At 38.4% G+C, this 18,817-nt stretch overlaps 1 protein-coding gene across 6 annotated transcripts in view; it reads right to left on the bottom strand.

Annotated features, from left to right (window-relative positions):
• Positions 1-13,787: 13,787 nt before the first annotated feature.
• Positions 13,788-18,817, bottom strand: part of LOC5565895 — a 108,496-nt gene continuing 103,466 nt past the window's right edge. For all 6 annotated transcript variants that reach the window (XM_021848135.1, XM_021848138.1, XM_021848139.1 and 3 more), the window contains exon 6: positions 13,788-17,424. In XM_021848135.1, coding sequence (XP_021703827.1) covers positions 15,868-17,424 — 1,557 coding nt within the window. In that variant the 3' untranslated portion in view covers positions 13,788-15,867. The remainder of the gene's footprint in view (positions 17,425-18,817) is intronic.

The following is an 18,817-nucleotide window of genomic DNA, read 5'->3' as shown; positions in this document are numbered from 1 at the left end:
TCAGCGTCGGCCGGCGTCTATGGGCACAAATCAAAAGGGCTTAATACCTTTTGGTGAAATAAAAGCCTCATTTCCTTTGACTCGTTTTTTTAGTAGGATTTTTTGCTAAAATGATAGTGATTAATATTCATTGCTATAAATCAGTTTGTTCAGCGACTTTCTGGATGATAAAATAACATACAATGCTTAAATTCATAATATAAATTTGATTTATTGTTTGACAAAACAAGATTGCGTTTTTCTCATTGTTTACTTTTTGGAGATGAGGCCTTTTGAATTGTTAGTCTTGGTTTGTCGAATTTGGCGCAGTGCGGCCGGATCGTTTTATTTTTTGTCGATGAAAGCCGAGAAACCCAAAACAAATCGATTCTGAAGGGCGGAAGAGCAGGGTTGAAGTCATGGACCATCAGTCAAGGGTGGTCCCAAAAGAGATAAAAAAAAACTTTCATTTTTACACTGAAACAAAGCCTGTAGTAAAGCCCCAAGCACAATGTGAGTGGCAGCGCGGTACAACGGCAAGCCCATCTTGAGCTACACTCTACTTGTCAAGTCAATGTTGAAAAGGATTTAGTCAACATGGGATTGATAAGTAAAGTGTAGATCAAGATGGGCATGCCGTTTTGCCGTTGTACCGCGTTGCCGTTCACATTGTGCTTGGGGCCTAAGGAGTATCACTCACTTTAACTACAAAGTACTATTTCGAAATATCTTCAAATTGAACGATTTGTCATTAATGATTACAACATTGTCGTTGAAATTGTTGGGCAGAGGTGGACACACCACAACGCAGAACAGGGTCACCGAAGCGGAACGCGGAACCAGGATTTCGGTAGGAAAGAAACAACTACAACTTGACTACTGTACGCAACGAGAAAGCTTTAATAAACACGTCTGAACGGATTGAACATCACATTACGGATGAATGGCAAACTTTCCATTCTCCCTTTCTTCGCTCACATTTGGCGCGCTCGCCGCCTGCCCTACTGGCGCATGCGTCGCAGCCTCATTCTCCAAATTCTACACATTCAGTGTTGCCGCTTTGCATACGAGGCACAATCATTGCTCACTCCAACACTCCTCCTCAATGTTGTCCTCGTACTCGTCCGCATCCTGTCTGCCTTCCTTGCCGGGTTGATCTCCTCCTGCTTCAAACAACGTAATCAACCAACCGGCCAGGTCGTACTCCACGATTACTCCTCCTGGATCGCCGAACTTCCCTCCAGTTATCAGCATCCGAATCCGAGCTTCCACTGTTGGTCTCCGCCACATGCAGCGGCTCCACTTCCTCGCTTGAAGTGTCCACATCGAAATATTCATCATCTTCCTCACGTTCTTCGGCTTTATTCGGCTTCTTCTCCGAATACCAGCTCACAACATTGAATGGTGATCTTCTTCCACTCGTCGTCTTCTTTTCGCCGATTATCGGCCGCTGGCCCTCCACTTTCTCCTTTACTATCGCCAACTTCAGCCGATACAACGACCCTGACTTTTCTCCGATCACAACTTTCTTCCCGGATGCATTGCAAATGTCACAACCATCCTTCTTAAATTTCACCGAAAACTCTTTCGCCGTCAATTTGTCCACTGACACGAGTCCACTTGCCAATGACGGAACATACAACACGTCGGTAAGCTTTATTTCAACTTTGCTTCCGTTTCCGTCCACGCCATACACAACACCTTCGCCACAACCAGCGGCGGTAACCACTTTACCGTTCGCTAACACTACACTTGGGCCTTTCTCTTCTTTCAGCGATTTGAAAAAGTTTCTGTCGCTCGTCATGTGCCGACTCGCTCCACTGTCAATGTACCAGCACTTTTGCTGATCCACTCCAGCCATAAAGCACACATTACTGGCACCACAATTTTCGTCTTTCACTTGCTTCACATTTTGATTCACACGCACTCTGTCGTCCGGCTTCTTCTTCTTCTCTTTACACTCTCGTTCTAGCTCCTGCTTCGCTAGCATAAACGAACGACAGTTGCGACGCAAATGACCAGGCTTGTCGCAAAAGAAGCATCTTCTCACTGGTTCTCTATTGCCGAGTCCACCCACGCTTTGCACTTCATTTTGCACTATCACACTTTTCATAGCTTTCGTTACACTCATTTCGCCGGAACGCTCCCTCCGACGTTCGAACTCATCGATCAGCTTTGACTTCACAAGTTGCATCGTGATGTCCGCATCGGCACGACTCTCCAACGCCGTCACCAAACCCCCATACGAATCAGGCAAGCTACGCAAGATCATTCCAATCCGCAGCGACTCCTCTAGCCGTTGGCCTGCATTCGTCAAACGGTCGAACAAATCTTCCAACACCACCAGATGACTCTCAAGGTCACCTTCTTCTGCGAGATTTAACGAGCACAATCTTTTCAACAAAGACACACGCGACGTTACCGTGTTCTTCTCGTGGTAACCACGCAACTGGTCCCAAAACGCTTTTGCACTGTTTGCTTCCTTCACCAAACCGAACTGATTATCGTCAATACACAATCCGATAGTGGCACGAGCTTTTCGATCGTCCTTCGTCCACTGATCGGTCACTACAGCCGGCCTCGCATCACCGACCACATACCACAGCTCCTCCCTGGTCAGGAGCATCTCCATCCGGAACTTCCATATTTGCCAGTTGTGATTGTTCAACCTGGCAAACGCAAATTTGTTCACATCCGCCATTTTGTCCTCGCAAAATCACCACCGCGGAGAATCAACGCACACACACTCACACACGGCGTGATCACTTTCACTCTCGCGCAACCTTTTCCCTACGCAAACCGGAACCTTCCCTTCGGCACTGCTGGGCCAATAACCTGTTGGGCAGAGGTGGACACACCACAACGCAGAACAGGGTCACCGAAGCGGAACGCGGAACCAGGATTTCGGTAGGAAAGAAACAACTACAACTTGACTACTGTACGCAAGAGAACTTTAATAAACACGTCTGAACGGATTGAACATCACATTACGGATGAATGGCAAACTTTCCATTCTCCCTTTCTTCGCTCACATTTGGCGCGCTCGCCGCCTGCCCTACTGGCGCATGCGTCGCAGCCTCATTCTCCAAATTCTACACATTCAGTGTTGCCGCTTTGCATACGAGGCACAATCATTGCTCACTCCAACAGAAATTACTATGTTGTCAAATAAAAAATCTACCTTTTTAACCACAGTTTGCTAGTTGACTGCAATACAACCACTTAGCTGACAAAACTACATGTAGTTTTATTATGAACCACAAATTTGCTCACTTTTACCATGGCCATGGTAAAAATGAGAATTTTATGTAGTCCTGTATACAAACCGATCCGAGCATACATTTTTCTTGAGAAACGTCATTTTTTGCAGAGAAAATGTAATTATCAATGTTTAAGAGCTACATTGCGGCAGTTTTTTGTATACGATGTTTATAAAAAACTAGATAAAGTTAAGTTTTCCATGAATATTGTCGAATCAAGAAATGGTTTATCGTTTACTTCATCAAGCTTTTGTTTTCTTACAGTTGTGTGCGTTTTTGAAATCTGCTTTTCAGAAACTTAACCTGAAACAATGCATTGGCTTGTTTGGTAAGTTTTTGATTATATTTAAAAAAAAAAAGACACGGACACCGTCTTCAGCCATTTAGCTGCACAGACTGTAACTTAACACTAGACAACGGACAAGCATGCTCCAATGGTACAGCCGAGAAACATTCCTGACGAAAAGTTTCAATGGCTGCAGCGGGAATCGAACCCACACCCCATGACACAATGCGCTCATTGCCTGACGACACGAACCGCACGGCCACGAAGCCCATTCATTTTATTAACATACGTTTGTTCGATTTTATTTAGGCATTAGATTTGATGATAAACATGATGAATAGGCCTTGTTCAAATTCCAAACTGGACATTGGAGTATTTCAGCATCCCGTAGGTCTGACATTGAGATGAATAGCAATTGAAAATTCGGAGAAGGTACTCGCGCAGCCGTTAATGTTCCCTTGTGGGTCAACGATCGTCGCAATAAATAAATAATGAATAAAACTGAAAAGCTAATTGTAACATAAGTCGTGGTTCACGTTTATGCAACGAAATTTATGAATTTTTGGAACGTTTACAAGCATTGATAATAGGCGAACAATTCCAGAAATTTTCAATTTTCGATGCATTTTGCGTGAACTATGATTGTCCTCTTTGCATTTTAGAAAGGACAACAAAATGCAGTTAAAATTTCAACCATCGGTTGCCTTTAAAATTACTACATCCGTGTAGTAAAATTTACTACATGGTGTAGTGATCGTACTTTGATTAGTGCGTTTTTCTTGTTTTCCTATTTAAATTATAAATTCTTTTCACAACTTAATAAGACGCATTTTTTACACAAATCGAAGCACGTTTATTCCGTACAAAATTAATCAACAAACTGATTCAATTTTCACCTTCATTATTCAGCCTACTACGACTTGCTAAACATCTAACAACATCACTCATTTGAAATCATCATTCGCTTGGCACCGTTTCTTGTTCATCTATTTTTCTTATCCTTTTCTCATAATCCCTACACATGGCTGTTGTAATTTTAAATGCAACCGATGGTTGAAGATTTAACTTTTAGTTGTTATTGAGATTACAATTGAACGTGGTAATTTTGACTGATTGACTCATATGCTATCGCCATGGTAAAAATGTGTAGTCTGAACAAATAAAGTGGAGTCGTGCATTTAATTTAAACCATCAACATGGTATTTTTTACCGCAGCGCTGCTCTCAGTGTATTTCATTCTAGCGGTCGTTCAAATAACGCAAGTAACGCAATAGGGGGAGGGAGGGGGTCTTCCCTAGTGTTATGGTACATACAAAAATTTAAAATTTCTCATACAAATGCTGTTACGTGGGGGAGGGAGGGGGTCGAAAATTAACAAATTTTGCGTTACGTAATATTTGAACCATCCCTAGATCTAGAGCGTGTTTTCTCGTATTGTAGTGTTTGGGCTTTTGGGATTCCGGTGGACATCCACTACACTGGTAAAAATTTTCATATCGGTAATATGTGTGGCACAAATAGTTTGTTTGCAATTTGTATACGCCTGTATACGTATACACCTCCAATCGAGAAAAGCAACATACTGTTAGCCATCTATAAATACTTTGGTAGCGCAACTAGTCAGTGGATAAAAGATTTGAATTTTCACTCAATCATCACATGACTCTGTGGGGGAAAAAGTTTTATTTTCTTGATAAAAGACGGTCCACAGTGAAACGGGTAAGTGGAAAAGGTAGAAATATCCATGCTCTATGTTCTACATTCGTTTGTTTTTTTTATATTGTTCTACTAATTTCACAAAAGTTTAGATCCGGCTGGTAGGAGCACTAGTTTGAGGTTGGAAAACCAGGATATGTGAGGTTAGTTTCATTGGAACTTTCGCCTGAGCATTTTTTGCACTAGAATAAAACACGTTTCGGGATATTCACCGCTCTGCTTTTAAAATACCATTGGGGATGGTACACAAATTATGTCACGCAAAATTTCGACTTTTTCAACCCCCCCCCCCCCCTTGTTCACGTTTTTCGTATGAGTTCTTAGAAAATTTTGTAAGGCTTGTCACGCCTGGCTTGACCCCCTCCCCCCTCCCCTTGGAGTGTGACGTAATTTGTGCATGACCCCTTGGCTAGATAAATGAATTCTCTACCATTGGATCTCATTCCATTTCATACATCACTTCACTTAAGCGGTGAAAATAAATATTTTGTTCCGAATGTTTTGAAACCATGATTGGGTTTGACATTGCTTTCGGATAACATATTGCGGCGCTCAGAAGATATGCGCGCAATTTAAACGCAACGTCAAAATTCAAGTAGGCTTGGATTTTTTCGTTCTTCAAGGACGAAATATTTCAAATTTGCTAAATCTGAAACATTTGGTGATTTTTATTATCACTGCGACGGTATATCGACATTTTCAGATAATCGCATTACGTGGATTCATCTTGCAGAGCACGATAATCATGACGACATGAGCACAGCGGACGAATTATCGTTTTGGGAGCGAATCAGTCAAGGTAGGACCCAAAAGAGATAAAAAACTTTCATTATTATAATCATTCTAGATCAAGAGAGTGTTTTCTCGTATTGTCGTGTTTAGGCTTTTGGGATTCCGGTGGACATCCACTACACTGGTAAAAATAATTATCATATCGGTGAAATGTGTGGCACAAATAGTTTTGTGCTATTTGTATTGGAACATAATAGATAATACAAGTCGGACTCGATTATCCGGCAACTCGATAACCGGGATTCAATTATGTGGAATTTTTGACTCGATTATCCGAAGTTTATTTTTGACTAGTGGTCCCGGCAAACTTCGTCTTGCCATCAAGTAGGTTGTTGAAAAACGCTTTTGATCGTCCCATATAAAATGACAGTTTCGTTCGCGCTCGTTTTTTCAACTTTCCCGGTGAATATCCTGGGATTTTTATACACACGAACACGTCGGAACCCCTGACGAACAAAACTGAGAAAGAATCATTCAAATCCGTTGACCCGTTCGTAAGCCATTTCGTGACATACAAACACCATTCCATTTTTATTTATATAGATATTCTTGTTTTTCAGTTTTTATGCAAAAAATTGTGATAATTTGGTATTGCAATATACAATATGGATGATTATCAGTTTTGGACGTAGGTTAGAAAAGGGGAGGGGGGTGGGTTTGAAAAAGGTTTATTTTGTGTATGCAGGTCAAAAAATTCTTTTTTTTTTCTCAAGATGCCTAATGGTAATAAATACACATAAATAAAACAACAAAACCAGATAATATTTAAGTTTTTTTAGCGCAGATTTTAATTTTTCTTTTAGTGATTCGATTATCCGGAGTGAAAACGACTATGATTTGCATCGCATTTGTCAACGTGTTGAGAACTTTTTTCAAAAAATCTCCATTGTAATTTTCATACAAACCTACATTGTCTTTGAGCAACCTTTAAATCACCACCGAGAAAGCCTTAAATTTCACAGAACGCTATTTTTATGGTATGGTTTGTAAGAAAGATATAGGAGATTGGATTTTCAGACGTTATTTGACAATCAGGAATAATTGCGCAGAAGGCACCATTACGATTTGAAGTAGCTGCGACGATCTACAAGCATTTCAAGAATTTTTCAAGATTGGCGTCGCAATAAATAATTATGCAATGCACAGTTGATCGGAATTCACCACGAACGCGTCTTTCTGGGTCTCCGGTGTCGATTAGAACTTACGACCGGAACCGTAGCGTGGCCTCATAGCGCCTTTGGCGAACTATCAATGGATCATTAAAATAACCAAAACGGCCGATATGGAAAGCATAGATAGCGCCACCGTAGTCTTGTGTGTTTGACAGAACAGCAATGCTGTCACAATATTAAATCCCATATACAGTGGTGCCTTTGTTTTCATGCGGTGAGCACTGACAAAAACTACTTTCAATGATCCATTATTGAGCGTCCGTTATGCATTGTTCAGCATTTTATCAGCGTATCAAGTTTATGTGAAACATGAACGATTCTTTTTGAAAATCATAGGTGACACATTTCAAAAATTTAAAAAAAATGCCATAATAATGTTGAAATATTAACTAACAATTAGAATACATTGAATAATTGGTAATACTTCTGCGAGAAAGCATACAATACATTTCACATATTTTTAAAATTGATATCCCGGAGGCAATTTTGAAGATGCTTCAATTAAATTGTTTATAAAATATATGGTTGTATGACCAGAGGTAAATTAGCTGAAACTACTTGTTTTGTTAAACTAACCCTTAATTGAAGTTTCAGTGAAATGCCCATTCTTGAATAATTCATTATAGTAATTGCTGCTTTCAAAAGAAATTATCACAGATTCTTTTCAATGAAATTCATTAGTCACATTTTGCTGATTTACAAAACGTGGCGCAACTGCAGAAAATCTATAAGAAAATTCCCTTTTCAACGCCTTCAATAATAAAAAAATGGTTTTGAATTATACAACAATTTAAAAACGTTCGTAGCTCAAAAGATTTGTATTACCGTGCACCCCCGTTAATTTGAACGGTACCTCATGCAAACCATCGGGGTTCATTTTTAATTTGAACATCTAGTCACCCTAGATTCAGATTTTTAATCTGAACGATATGCAAATTAGCGGGGTACAAATTAAAAAGTGTTCAGATTAAATGTGGTCAAACCAACGGGAGTACCCGGTATAGCAAAATTGGAAGTTTTGGTTTCAAGGATATACCTAAGAGATCAAAAGATAATTTCTAAGGAATTTTTACCAAGGTATCTTCTAATATTCTAAGAATGGCACCATGGACTCCACGTAATAAATTCCTTCACTTATCACTTTTCTGTAATAGGGCCCTAAAGCCCTGTCCTAATTTTAGTACCAAACGATTAAATTTAGGCCAGAAACACATGTTTACTCATTTTTTTTTAATATTTTTCGTTGGTTTATGGCCGAAAAACATTTTTTTCTTTGATTTTTGAGATTTTGTCACACCTCTTGGTGTATATTTGGGTGCATTTTGTTTTCCGTGTTCCTTCCGAAATGTCAACTAGGAACAACCCCAGTGTTAAAAAGATGAGCCCCTGTGGTTTTTGCCGACTCAGTGAATGTCAAACATGATCTAAAGTGTCAAGGTTCAAATTTGAACATATTTTTTAAATTGAATTTTAATTGTGATATAACCGTTATTTGAACAGGAAAAATTGCTGAAGTGGTTGCAATAACATGCTCTTTCATCTTGTTAAATAAAAACAAGATTTTATTAGAAATTTTAGGGTCCTATTGTGGAATTATAAAGTTTCTAACATTTTCAAGATTCCAGTACTGAGAATTTGATGAAACGGTAGAATTTTGAGCTTCCTCTGTGAATAAAAAAAACAGCATGTTGAACTCCGATGATGGATATGGAATTCTTAGTATTTCTATGGTATTCTCATTATTTCGGTAGGTTTCCTGGTAGTATCCCTGGAATTCTTAGAAATAAAAATAAATTCTCACAATAGTGGTTGACTTAAGGATTTTCTTTTACATTTTTACATTCAGACATTCAAAAGTTTATACTATAATTGAAGATTTCCTCTGAAATCCCAACGGAACTGGGAATCAAAGGGATCTAAAGTTTACAAGAATTCCGAAGATTCGGACCAGAGTTTGCAGGAATCTCACTGAAATCTCAGAGATTCTTACAGAAATAACGTCTTGAAACCCGATATATTTCAAAAGATTAATAGCCAGATCAAACACCGGATTTACAATATTCCCAAAAGAATCCCAGAATTGTTATAACAAATCTAGAATGCCTATCGGAAACCCAGAATTACTATAGGGATTACAGAATTCCAAAGGAAATCAGAGAATTTGGGATGTCAGTCCGTCAGTCATTCTTATATAAAATTAGGAATTACTTTACTGAAGAATTACTTTACTGAAATCCTTCCAACAACCGAGAATTCCTATGAAATAACATAATTATCGTAATGCCAGATTGAACATAATTATCGTAATGAGTATCTTCGTACCTGCCACACGATATTCACGTGAAAAATGGTCAATTGACATAAAAAGCTCTCAGTTAAAAACTGTGTAAGTACTCATAAGAACACTAAGCTGAGAATTAGGCTCTCTAACACCAGAAAGAATACCAGATCTCTCAAATAAATTCAAAATTCCTTACCGGAATCTCACAATTCTTTTCGAAATATCAAAATTTCTACGGAAATCTCAAAATACCGTTCGAAATATCAAAGCTGACATCGCTTTCCCATGATATTTACTCAAATTTTAATTATTACATTCATTTCAACAATTTCAAAGAATGAGTAGCAACCTCTGAAGCTAACTACCAGTAGCTTTGTAGTAAATGCTACCTTTTTTCATAGCAACGCGTTGTTTGTTGTATGTTCGAAAGGTGTAGAAAGAGAAATGACACTAACATGTTCCACTCGTGTTCCACATATAGCGTTTACTACCGATAATGTAGTAAACTCAACTTTACTACATTTTATTCATACGGCCCATTGTATATACACTCAACCTTCAAATACAGCATTTCAGGTTTTGTTTCAATGCATTTTCAATAGAAACATATCAACATGAAGTTGACCAATTTTTGCGAGTTCCAGTCTTTAGTCGCTCTCGTTAAAGATGCTCTTAGGCCATCGTCAGTAGGGTCGCAAATCGTATGGGGAGTTTCAAAAATGATATAACTCGCTATACGATGATAAATGTTGCTGAAGAGCCCTGAAGCTAGAAGGTCTACTGAGTAATCTCCTGGAGGATCTACAAGAAAGGCGATAAGTTGGAATGTTAGAACAAACGAGCGATCGCCATTCCAAAAAGCGCTAAATGGCTGCTAGTCCTCCAATTTCGAAATCCAGTTATTTTCACCAGCTCATTTAAATTCTCAATTGATATATTGTGTGGTACACTTAAGGGTAGTTTCGGAAAAAGTAAACTCCAATTCCCAAATAAATAACCATTTACTTTATTTAACGCCATGTTCCTATAAATCAAATTCAACAACAAATACTACCAACTAAGGTCAAATATTTACAAGCATGTATGCGCGGTACAATATTGAAAACTACTCGGTCTGAAAATGTGGTGCAAATCGATTTGCTTCCGATTCTCGTTCATCTATAATGCTTGGCCCTAAACTTACCTCTATATTACATATTCAAACGAAAGTACTCTCGCTACAGCAGTACGTACCGGTGATTTCTGGCTTAAACCCTAAATTTCCCTCTATCGCTAGCCGTAAATCTTATATGTAGTTAAATAATTTTGATTGATTACACTTTGGCTCCGATTGTGGTCCTAATAGTTACTGGTAAAATGGAATTCATCGTGATTTTTATTTCTGATTTTTTTTTCTATTTCTAATGATGATGAGTACTATTTAAAATAATAAAAAAAAACACATTTTTAGGTATAATACTAGCTTTTTGCATGCAAACTACGCATCAAATGCGATCGTGTGAAAGCGTTTCGTTTGTTAGATTAGTTTTTTGTTTTTTTCTTCTGTAAAATATGTGCGCGGTGAAACAAAACTATAGTCTTAAGCCGAAGCTATTCTAAATAATCGCAACAAAGTTATCCCTTCAAAACGTGCGAATGCTTGATACTTAAATAAGTGCTTCGGATTACACACAGCCGCAAGAAAACCGAACCGGTGTGTAAATGTTATAGGGTGGGATTCAATTCTCAATTCTGAGTTTCATGAGAACCCGAAAAACATTACTGCATCCCGTGAATAAATATATAATGGGTAAGGAATTTAATTAAGCGATCCATGTTGGCTCTAGAAATGTTACTAACGGAAGCTTGCATTTTCTTTGTGTTTGGCTAAAAATTTCGTTACTAAACATAAAATAACTCAATTTGTACTTGGTTGAGATTTTCTCATTGTTCCAATTTTGGTTGAATGGCAAACTACGAAGAACCTTCACTCCTTGCTATTTAATACAGGAAATTACTTACGAGCTAGTTTTTTCAGGTGTTGTTTACAAGTGCACTGGTCATTTTACATTCATACATGTATTTTGTGGATGATTATAGAGCGGCACTGTTATACCACTCGCGAGAAGACTGGCAACACTGTCGGGAGGCATTCGCAGAGGGATTTCACGTGTAAAGCTTTAAATAAAAGTGGTCGCTATTTTTATCCAAGGTTAACCTAGCTACTCAAAAAGTATTGTATTGAAATGAAACAAAGATAGCATATATCCAGAGGGGGTAACGAAGGATACGTAAATAACTAATTTTTGGTATAACTTCAGAAATAGTCGAGCTAATGTATAAGGTATCTTTGTCGTTTCTAGAATAAAGTATTTGACGATTTCCCAATGAAATTTCTGACGCTATTTCTCACTGCACGTAGATGGTATCGACAAATTATATAGCGCATTGGGTGACCAGAACATTTAGTTCGTAATCCTGTCACAGGTGGCGCTGCAACTTTCAACTTTTTTATTCGACGATTTTCAAGCATGGTGGCTTTGACGTAGAAATTTAAATAAGTTTGTTGAATACATCTGGCACATAACATAAGTGGAATTCGAGCTCAAGAAGTGATACCCACTTTAATATTTACATGTTGGTATAAGGACATCGAAATGTCAAAAGAGTTATACCACAAATACATCAATCGACATTCACGCTAAGCCAGCTCTATGCAGCGCAAGTGTTAGCCTTCGGCTGTGCGGAGATCGATGGAAACGGAACTGTCAGTCATCTCCCACGCGGCAGCAATCAATGGGTTATATACATGCCCTGATTCGCTACTTGTCACACAGTAACGCACTTGCGCTAGTGTCTATGTACGAAAAATCGCTAAAAGGTAACGCGGACAATATTTGTATGGCGAAATGCATCTAACGAATTATTTATTAAAATTGTTTTCGAAAACATATTTGGTGCCGGTTGTGTGCTATGATTATGGCTTTCACGTCTACCAAATGTTTTTTTCGATTAAAGATTACGATATATTTGCAGTAAGATGACTTTCCCCATACAAAATGAAATGAGAAAACATCTGCTGATCAACTGTGGACATGAGCAAAGCAGGTAGGCCGTTGGTAAGATGGGGAGTTTTCTGGGATTTTTTTTTTGATTTTTTTGATCGCAAATGCGAAAGTTTTTCCCCATTTGCTTCCGCTTTGGCTATTTAAATGAAAAAATCCCTAAAAAACTTAAAAGTTTGAATTTTTTCATTGTTTTAGAAGCAAAACAAAAATGGAAGCGAATTCCGCAAGCGTTCCTCTTCTGTGCGCAATTCACTACTTCAGTTACGTTTACCACCGTTTGCACAAAACTTTGTACAGCCCCGTTTGCATAGAATATGCGCTGCACTCATTTTTGAGCGGAACAAGTTTAGCGTGTTGTATTGAAATGAATCAAAGATAACATATATTAAGAGTGGCTACCAAGGGAATGGAAATAATTAGCTTTAACTAGATTTCAGCCTCCCATATCCGAGATAATTGAGTCAATGTATAAGCTATCTATGTTGTTTCTAACATAAAGCATTTTTAGCTGAATGAAGGAAGGATTTTAAAAAACAAAAGCTTTTTCACGGTGGTAAACAGGAATTATTTTGACAGGAAATAATATTTTCGATGAGATCACATTCTGTGGTTATGAAACATGAATATTGGAGATTATGAAGGAAAACATTTACATATAAAAAAGTGTTTTTTCGTCAGACATTGCTTTTCATCGTTCCCGATCTTAATGTCTGCAATCTTTGCAGCAACTGGTCTACTGCTCGAATCATATGGTTTTTGTTTACCGTTGGCAATGACAGTTCGATGTCTTCTATACTAGATATACCACTCGCCAGCAGCTGAAAGTGGGTACAACTTTTCAACTTGCTGTGGCTTCTGAGTTCCACATATGTTATGTGCATCTGGTCACCCTACCGAAATACAAAGAAATTTCATAAAATGACCTCAAGATATAATTTTTGATGGTCACAATGTTCTAAAAAATTATGTAAATAGCTAAAATACCCAACTTTTTGGAAATGAATAGGGTTATAAAACGTATATAGGAAAAGTTATGTTCAATTTATGGTAAAATATGACAATTTGTATGGTGTTTTTGTGTTATGAGGGAGGCAAATAAATGTAAAGGTAATCTCCCTTGGTTCAAACTACTTTATAATCAGTTACATCTTTCAACGGTTTGGACTAATGTTATTTGGGAAGACCGCATCTGATCTTTCATGCTATTTAAAATCCCATTGCATTTAAAAAATGTAATTCACTTTTACTATTTACATCATATAAACAGCTATGTTGGGATTTTTTTAATGTCTTATATTGCCAATGTCGTCTAACTTGGTCAAAATACAGAAGAATAATTGCGCTGATTATTTTTATGAATGTAGGCACTAATTTATGAAGAGCTATTCCATGTTTTTCAAACTTTCTTCAAAACATTAAGAATTCACAGGATGGTATTTTTTCATTCAGTGACATTTTTTCCAGCTATCACAGAATATAATGAAAACAATGTCAGGATTGCGGTTCTTTTGATGTTACAAACATGCTTTGTGAGTGAGCAAGAACATTATAATCCGGAAATAAGTTTCCAGACTAATATTTTTTTTAAATAATTTTTCGATTTAGGTATGTATAACATTGCATGACATGTAAATAATTAAAGGACATTTCTTTCTTGATCATTATGGGGTTTTAAAATGAATAGAAAAGCAGATCAGGTCATTTTTGAGCTTGAAATAGTGGTCCATGACATTTAAGTTTACTCGTTTGGATACTCAGGTGAAACCATTGGCATATTCAACTGATTATAATGTAGTTTGGATCCAGGGAGGTTTCATCTGCATCCATTTGCCTCCAATGAAAAATTGACAATTTTTTCCTGTTTGCGTTTTAGAACTCTATTCAGTTCCACAAAGTTGTATGTTTTAACTATTTAAATAATTCTGCTGATGTAACCATCAAAATCTATTTTTTTTTTTATAAAATTCGCATCAAATGATATTGTGAAGTCCTCTTATGAAATTACGTTGTATTTCAGTAGGGTGATCAGACGGAGAGTTCATGTAATCAGCATACTTGTTTCAATTCCATTGATTTACAACTTTGTCAAAGACACCGTATTTTTACGGATTAAATAATCTGGTCACCCGATGCGCCACATTATTTGAAAAAAAAAAAATATCCTTAGACACCATACCGATAAAAGCATGTTTTAACATGCTACAGAAAAAGTTTATGATTTTGGGAATACCACTGTGAGTGAGTCATTTTCAATTTTAACCTGTCTACTAGCAGCATCGTTTTTTCAAGCTTGTTTCATAAAAAATCAATTACAAACGCTGATAGAATTCATCGAGGTACTGATTTTGCCGAAATTAAGTAGATAATATTTCAATTCCTAAAGATAATATAATGAAAAGTTCGCACTATTTTAGGTGAACTATTTGCCCCAAAAATACGGTATTTTAATTCAAAACCTTCCAAACTATCTATGATCGACTCAAACTGAAAAAAGGGAAAGAGTGGCAGGTAGCAGAAATTTTCAAAAACTTTGGAACAAAAAAACTCTGTATGCATTCATGGAGTTGACGACAAAATTCATGTCTGGAAAAAAACCTTCAAAAATTCTACTTCAGATTTTGCTACGAATTTTCAAAATAATTCCGCCAGGATACCCTCTTCAAATAGCTGAATCCGAAAAAGGAGTTTCAAGAGAAATCAAAAGTAGAATTTCAAATGACGGCGTTGATGGTCCATTGGTCTCCATTCTAACGTGGCAGGCGCCATTGTCGCCTAAAGTAGAAGATCACCAGCACTTATTCACTGAGTGCGTCTGTTAGTCCCGTGCAGTCACCTGGTTGGTTCCTTGTGTGAGCAAGCTCAAATCACAAGTCGAAAAATAATTAAATTCTTAGCTGAAAATCGGTGATTTTAGTATGATCTAGCTTTCAGTAGATTTAAGAAATAACCAATGAAACAAAATTCTGAACACATGCTTCAAACTCGACGCTCACATTTTGTTGATCAAAATTTCTTAACTGTAATTTTTTTACTTTATAGGTACAAAATTTTGACCAAATCAATGAAGAAGATTGTATGTTTTGTCAAAAAATAATAGTTTTGATTTTGAAGATAAGTTTTGGAACATCCTAAAATAATTTTATTGGAGCAAATCGAAATGATCACAAACTTTAGGAAACCGTGATTTAAACGGTAAATATCTTAAAGGCAAGTTTCAAGTTAGATACATTCCAACTTATCTGCCTGGCAATAAATACCCCCTCCCAATCGCAGCCAGTCTTCTCGGTACGACGCCCTCAATGCTAAAGCTACATCTATTTTCACAACTATTTGCCTAGATTTCAATGATAATCCTATCGGTGCTGTTGCACTCGCCGATGGCGCCAGCTTTGGCCGTTTCCTTCGCGTCGTAGTTCAGCTCGAACGCGTCCTTCGGATCATCCTTGGCGGTCGCGATCAGCTTGAACGGTTCCCCCGACCGGTCCAGGGCGGCGTACTTGTTCACCTTCGGGAACAGAATGGCCGAAAAGTGGAACTTGACGTGGTCCTTGAAGGAACACTCGGAACTGTCGGTGTAGTCGCAGTGCTCACAGCTGTACACTTTCGGCTCTTTGGTGATCTCGGTGACGGCGGCGGTAATGGACGGACTGTTGTTCTTAGACCTGGTTGACCGACGCGGTTGAGGGTCAGGTTCCGGTTCCGGCGAATCGGCTTGCATATTGTGCAGCCTTTCGTAGTCCGCCTGAACCACCCATATCTTCTCGGCATCACCTATCTGAATTAGCCTCCTTCGAGGGTGTTTATCGCTTTCAATGTTCAGCTTCCGAAGTTCTTTCGTTCCTCGGCGATAGTTGGCTGAATGGACATTTCTGTGGGTTGTGACACCGGACTCGTCACACGTCGAGAATGAACAGAGTTCACATTTGTACTTTTCCTCCTGGGTGTGGCGATTCTGATGGATGACGATTTCACTTTCGTCCAAGTACCGAGCCGGACAGTAAGCACAGTAGTAGACGATCTTTTCGTCTATGTGGATAGTTTCGGTGATGGTTCCACCGGCTGGTGTGATACTTACTTCGTCTCTGATTTTCTTCGTCAGGTCTAGAATGTCGGCTGGAGTCAATCCGGTTGATTTGGTCTCATTACCCATCACTAACGAGAGTTCACCGATTCCTACAGCAGCCGGGACTGCTGGTTTCACTTTGGGCTTTGCCACGTGGTGGCCACTGGAACTCGTCGAGGGAACACTTCGTTCTTGATGTGTCTTCTGATGCTGTATTAACAGGTGCTTCTTAGTTACGTTATATGAACAAATGTTACACTTATATGGATCACCACGTGGTTTGTGGAAAGACTTGTGGTAAGCAAACTGGGTCTTGCTGTCGGTTTCGTATGGACAGGCATCGCACTGGTATCGTTTCATCCGGTGTGTCGTGGCCGGTTCTTCGTATGGTTCTTCCGTGTTGGCATCACTGGTTGGGGCACTGTCGGTTTGCATAGGCGTCGGGAACGAAGATGGTGGCTCCAGGGAGGAATCATCCGTCAGATTGATGAACGTTGTGGTCATTGGTGGGGTTCGCATTCGTACGGGAGCTATTGTGACATTCGGCGGGATGGCACCACTGCTGATTAAGTTTTCAATGGGGATGATGGCCAACGGTGGAGGTTGCAGAAGTGGCACGTCCTGGACGATTAGACTCACCTCGGGTACGAGCTCTATCGGGTGCAGCGTGACCGGCTGAACGGGGATATCCTGTGAAACTGAGTCGAATGATTGAAATGGCTTTCTCACTTTCTTCAAATTGCGTGTATCAGTTACGTTTTGTGACTGTTTGGCGCCGTTGACCATCTCGATCAGCACGTTGCCATTATGCTTTAAACGGCAGTGCCTCTGTAAAGATACGGGGAGTGTATGATTAACTGATCGTAATTGGGGGTCATGCAGAGGAAAAATGAAAGCAAAAGAATAGTTCAAAGGTGCCACACATTTAACACATCTATCTACTGTGCATCGCTGCGATTCTACTATGTGCATTTTCATAAATTGAGAATACATTCTAGCAAACACCTTCCCTTTCCAACACTTTTTTTTGTGATTTCAAAGCAAACCATTAATTTTTCTATATGAATTTTTACCTTGCGCAAGTAAAGTCATGCTGATTTTAAGCATATGTCATTGTCACTATTATGTTCCATTTATTTGTCCTGAACATCGTATTTTGAACTTTAAGTCCCCCATAGAGGCTGTCCATTAACCACGTGGTTATTTTTCTTGGGATTCCAAACCCCCTACCTCCTCGTTATCATTTGTCCTTACATAAATCTTAAAATTTGTATAAACTGTGGTCATTGGCCAGACACCCCCTCTCCCCCCATAAATGACCACATGGTTAAGTGACGAGTTTTGTCATTTTTTTGTAAAACTCAACCAGATTTAATTTATTTTTGGTGCGCGATCGATTTGCTTCGGAAATACCTGTGAAGTGCGTATAGCAATTGTAGTTCACCTTGAGACTAGTATGATAATATATATTTTCATGTTGTGTCCAACTAACATTTTTCCTGAACAAAAGATGAATAAATCACTCTCCAGCATATTTCAACTGAATGATCCTTCAATAACAGTTTTTTTTTTAAATTTCGTAGAAGTCGATGCACAGTCCACCATTATTTAGCAAATTATGAAAATTCTTGAGTGATGATTCATTTAACAACTCAAAGCATTTGCTTAATGAAAAGGTGTTGCGCAATATTTGTTACGCAGCTGATTTTTCAAGCACTAGTCGTAATTATTCAATCTCGAATCGAGCTGTAAAAATCATCAATATGCACCTTGATACACCTAAATTATACGAGGTTTATAATACTAATCATGCCAAAGTAAACATTAGAGTCTTTCAATATATGAATATTGGCTTTCCTAAGCTTAAACGATTTTTATTCTGGTAAATAGCATCCTCTCAAAGTTCTAAATGTTCGGAGAAAATTGATTGTGCATTGACTGTGAAATTTATATGGAGATTACTATGGAAAACGCCCATCTTTTGCGTTCAGCCCTCTATCTCTTTGTCATAATATTTTATGTAAAATTGGACAGACTCTGTTCTTGTGAAATCCTTACAGCTACAACTTTGCCGAAGACCACATTTTGATTGGACGTCAGGAGAATATTGGTTGCAACTAGGATGATGTTACATGAGAAGAATTTGTCACTTCTCCATAGATTATTATGACGAGCAGTAAGAGGACTGGACACAAAAGGTTTACTTCTTCCATAGTAATTT

Source organism: Aedes aegypti, chromosome 2, assembly GCF_002204515.2.
Source record: "Aedes aegypti strain LVP_AGWG chromosome 2, AaegL5.0 Primary Assembly, whole genome shotgun sequence".
In the NCBI taxonomy this organism is placed as follows: Eukaryota; Metazoa; Arthropoda; class Insecta; order Diptera; family Culicidae; genus Aedes; species Aedes aegypti.
The sequence above is the reverse complement of the archived record's forward strand: the minus strand, read 5'-3'. Positions and strand labels throughout refer to the sequence as shown.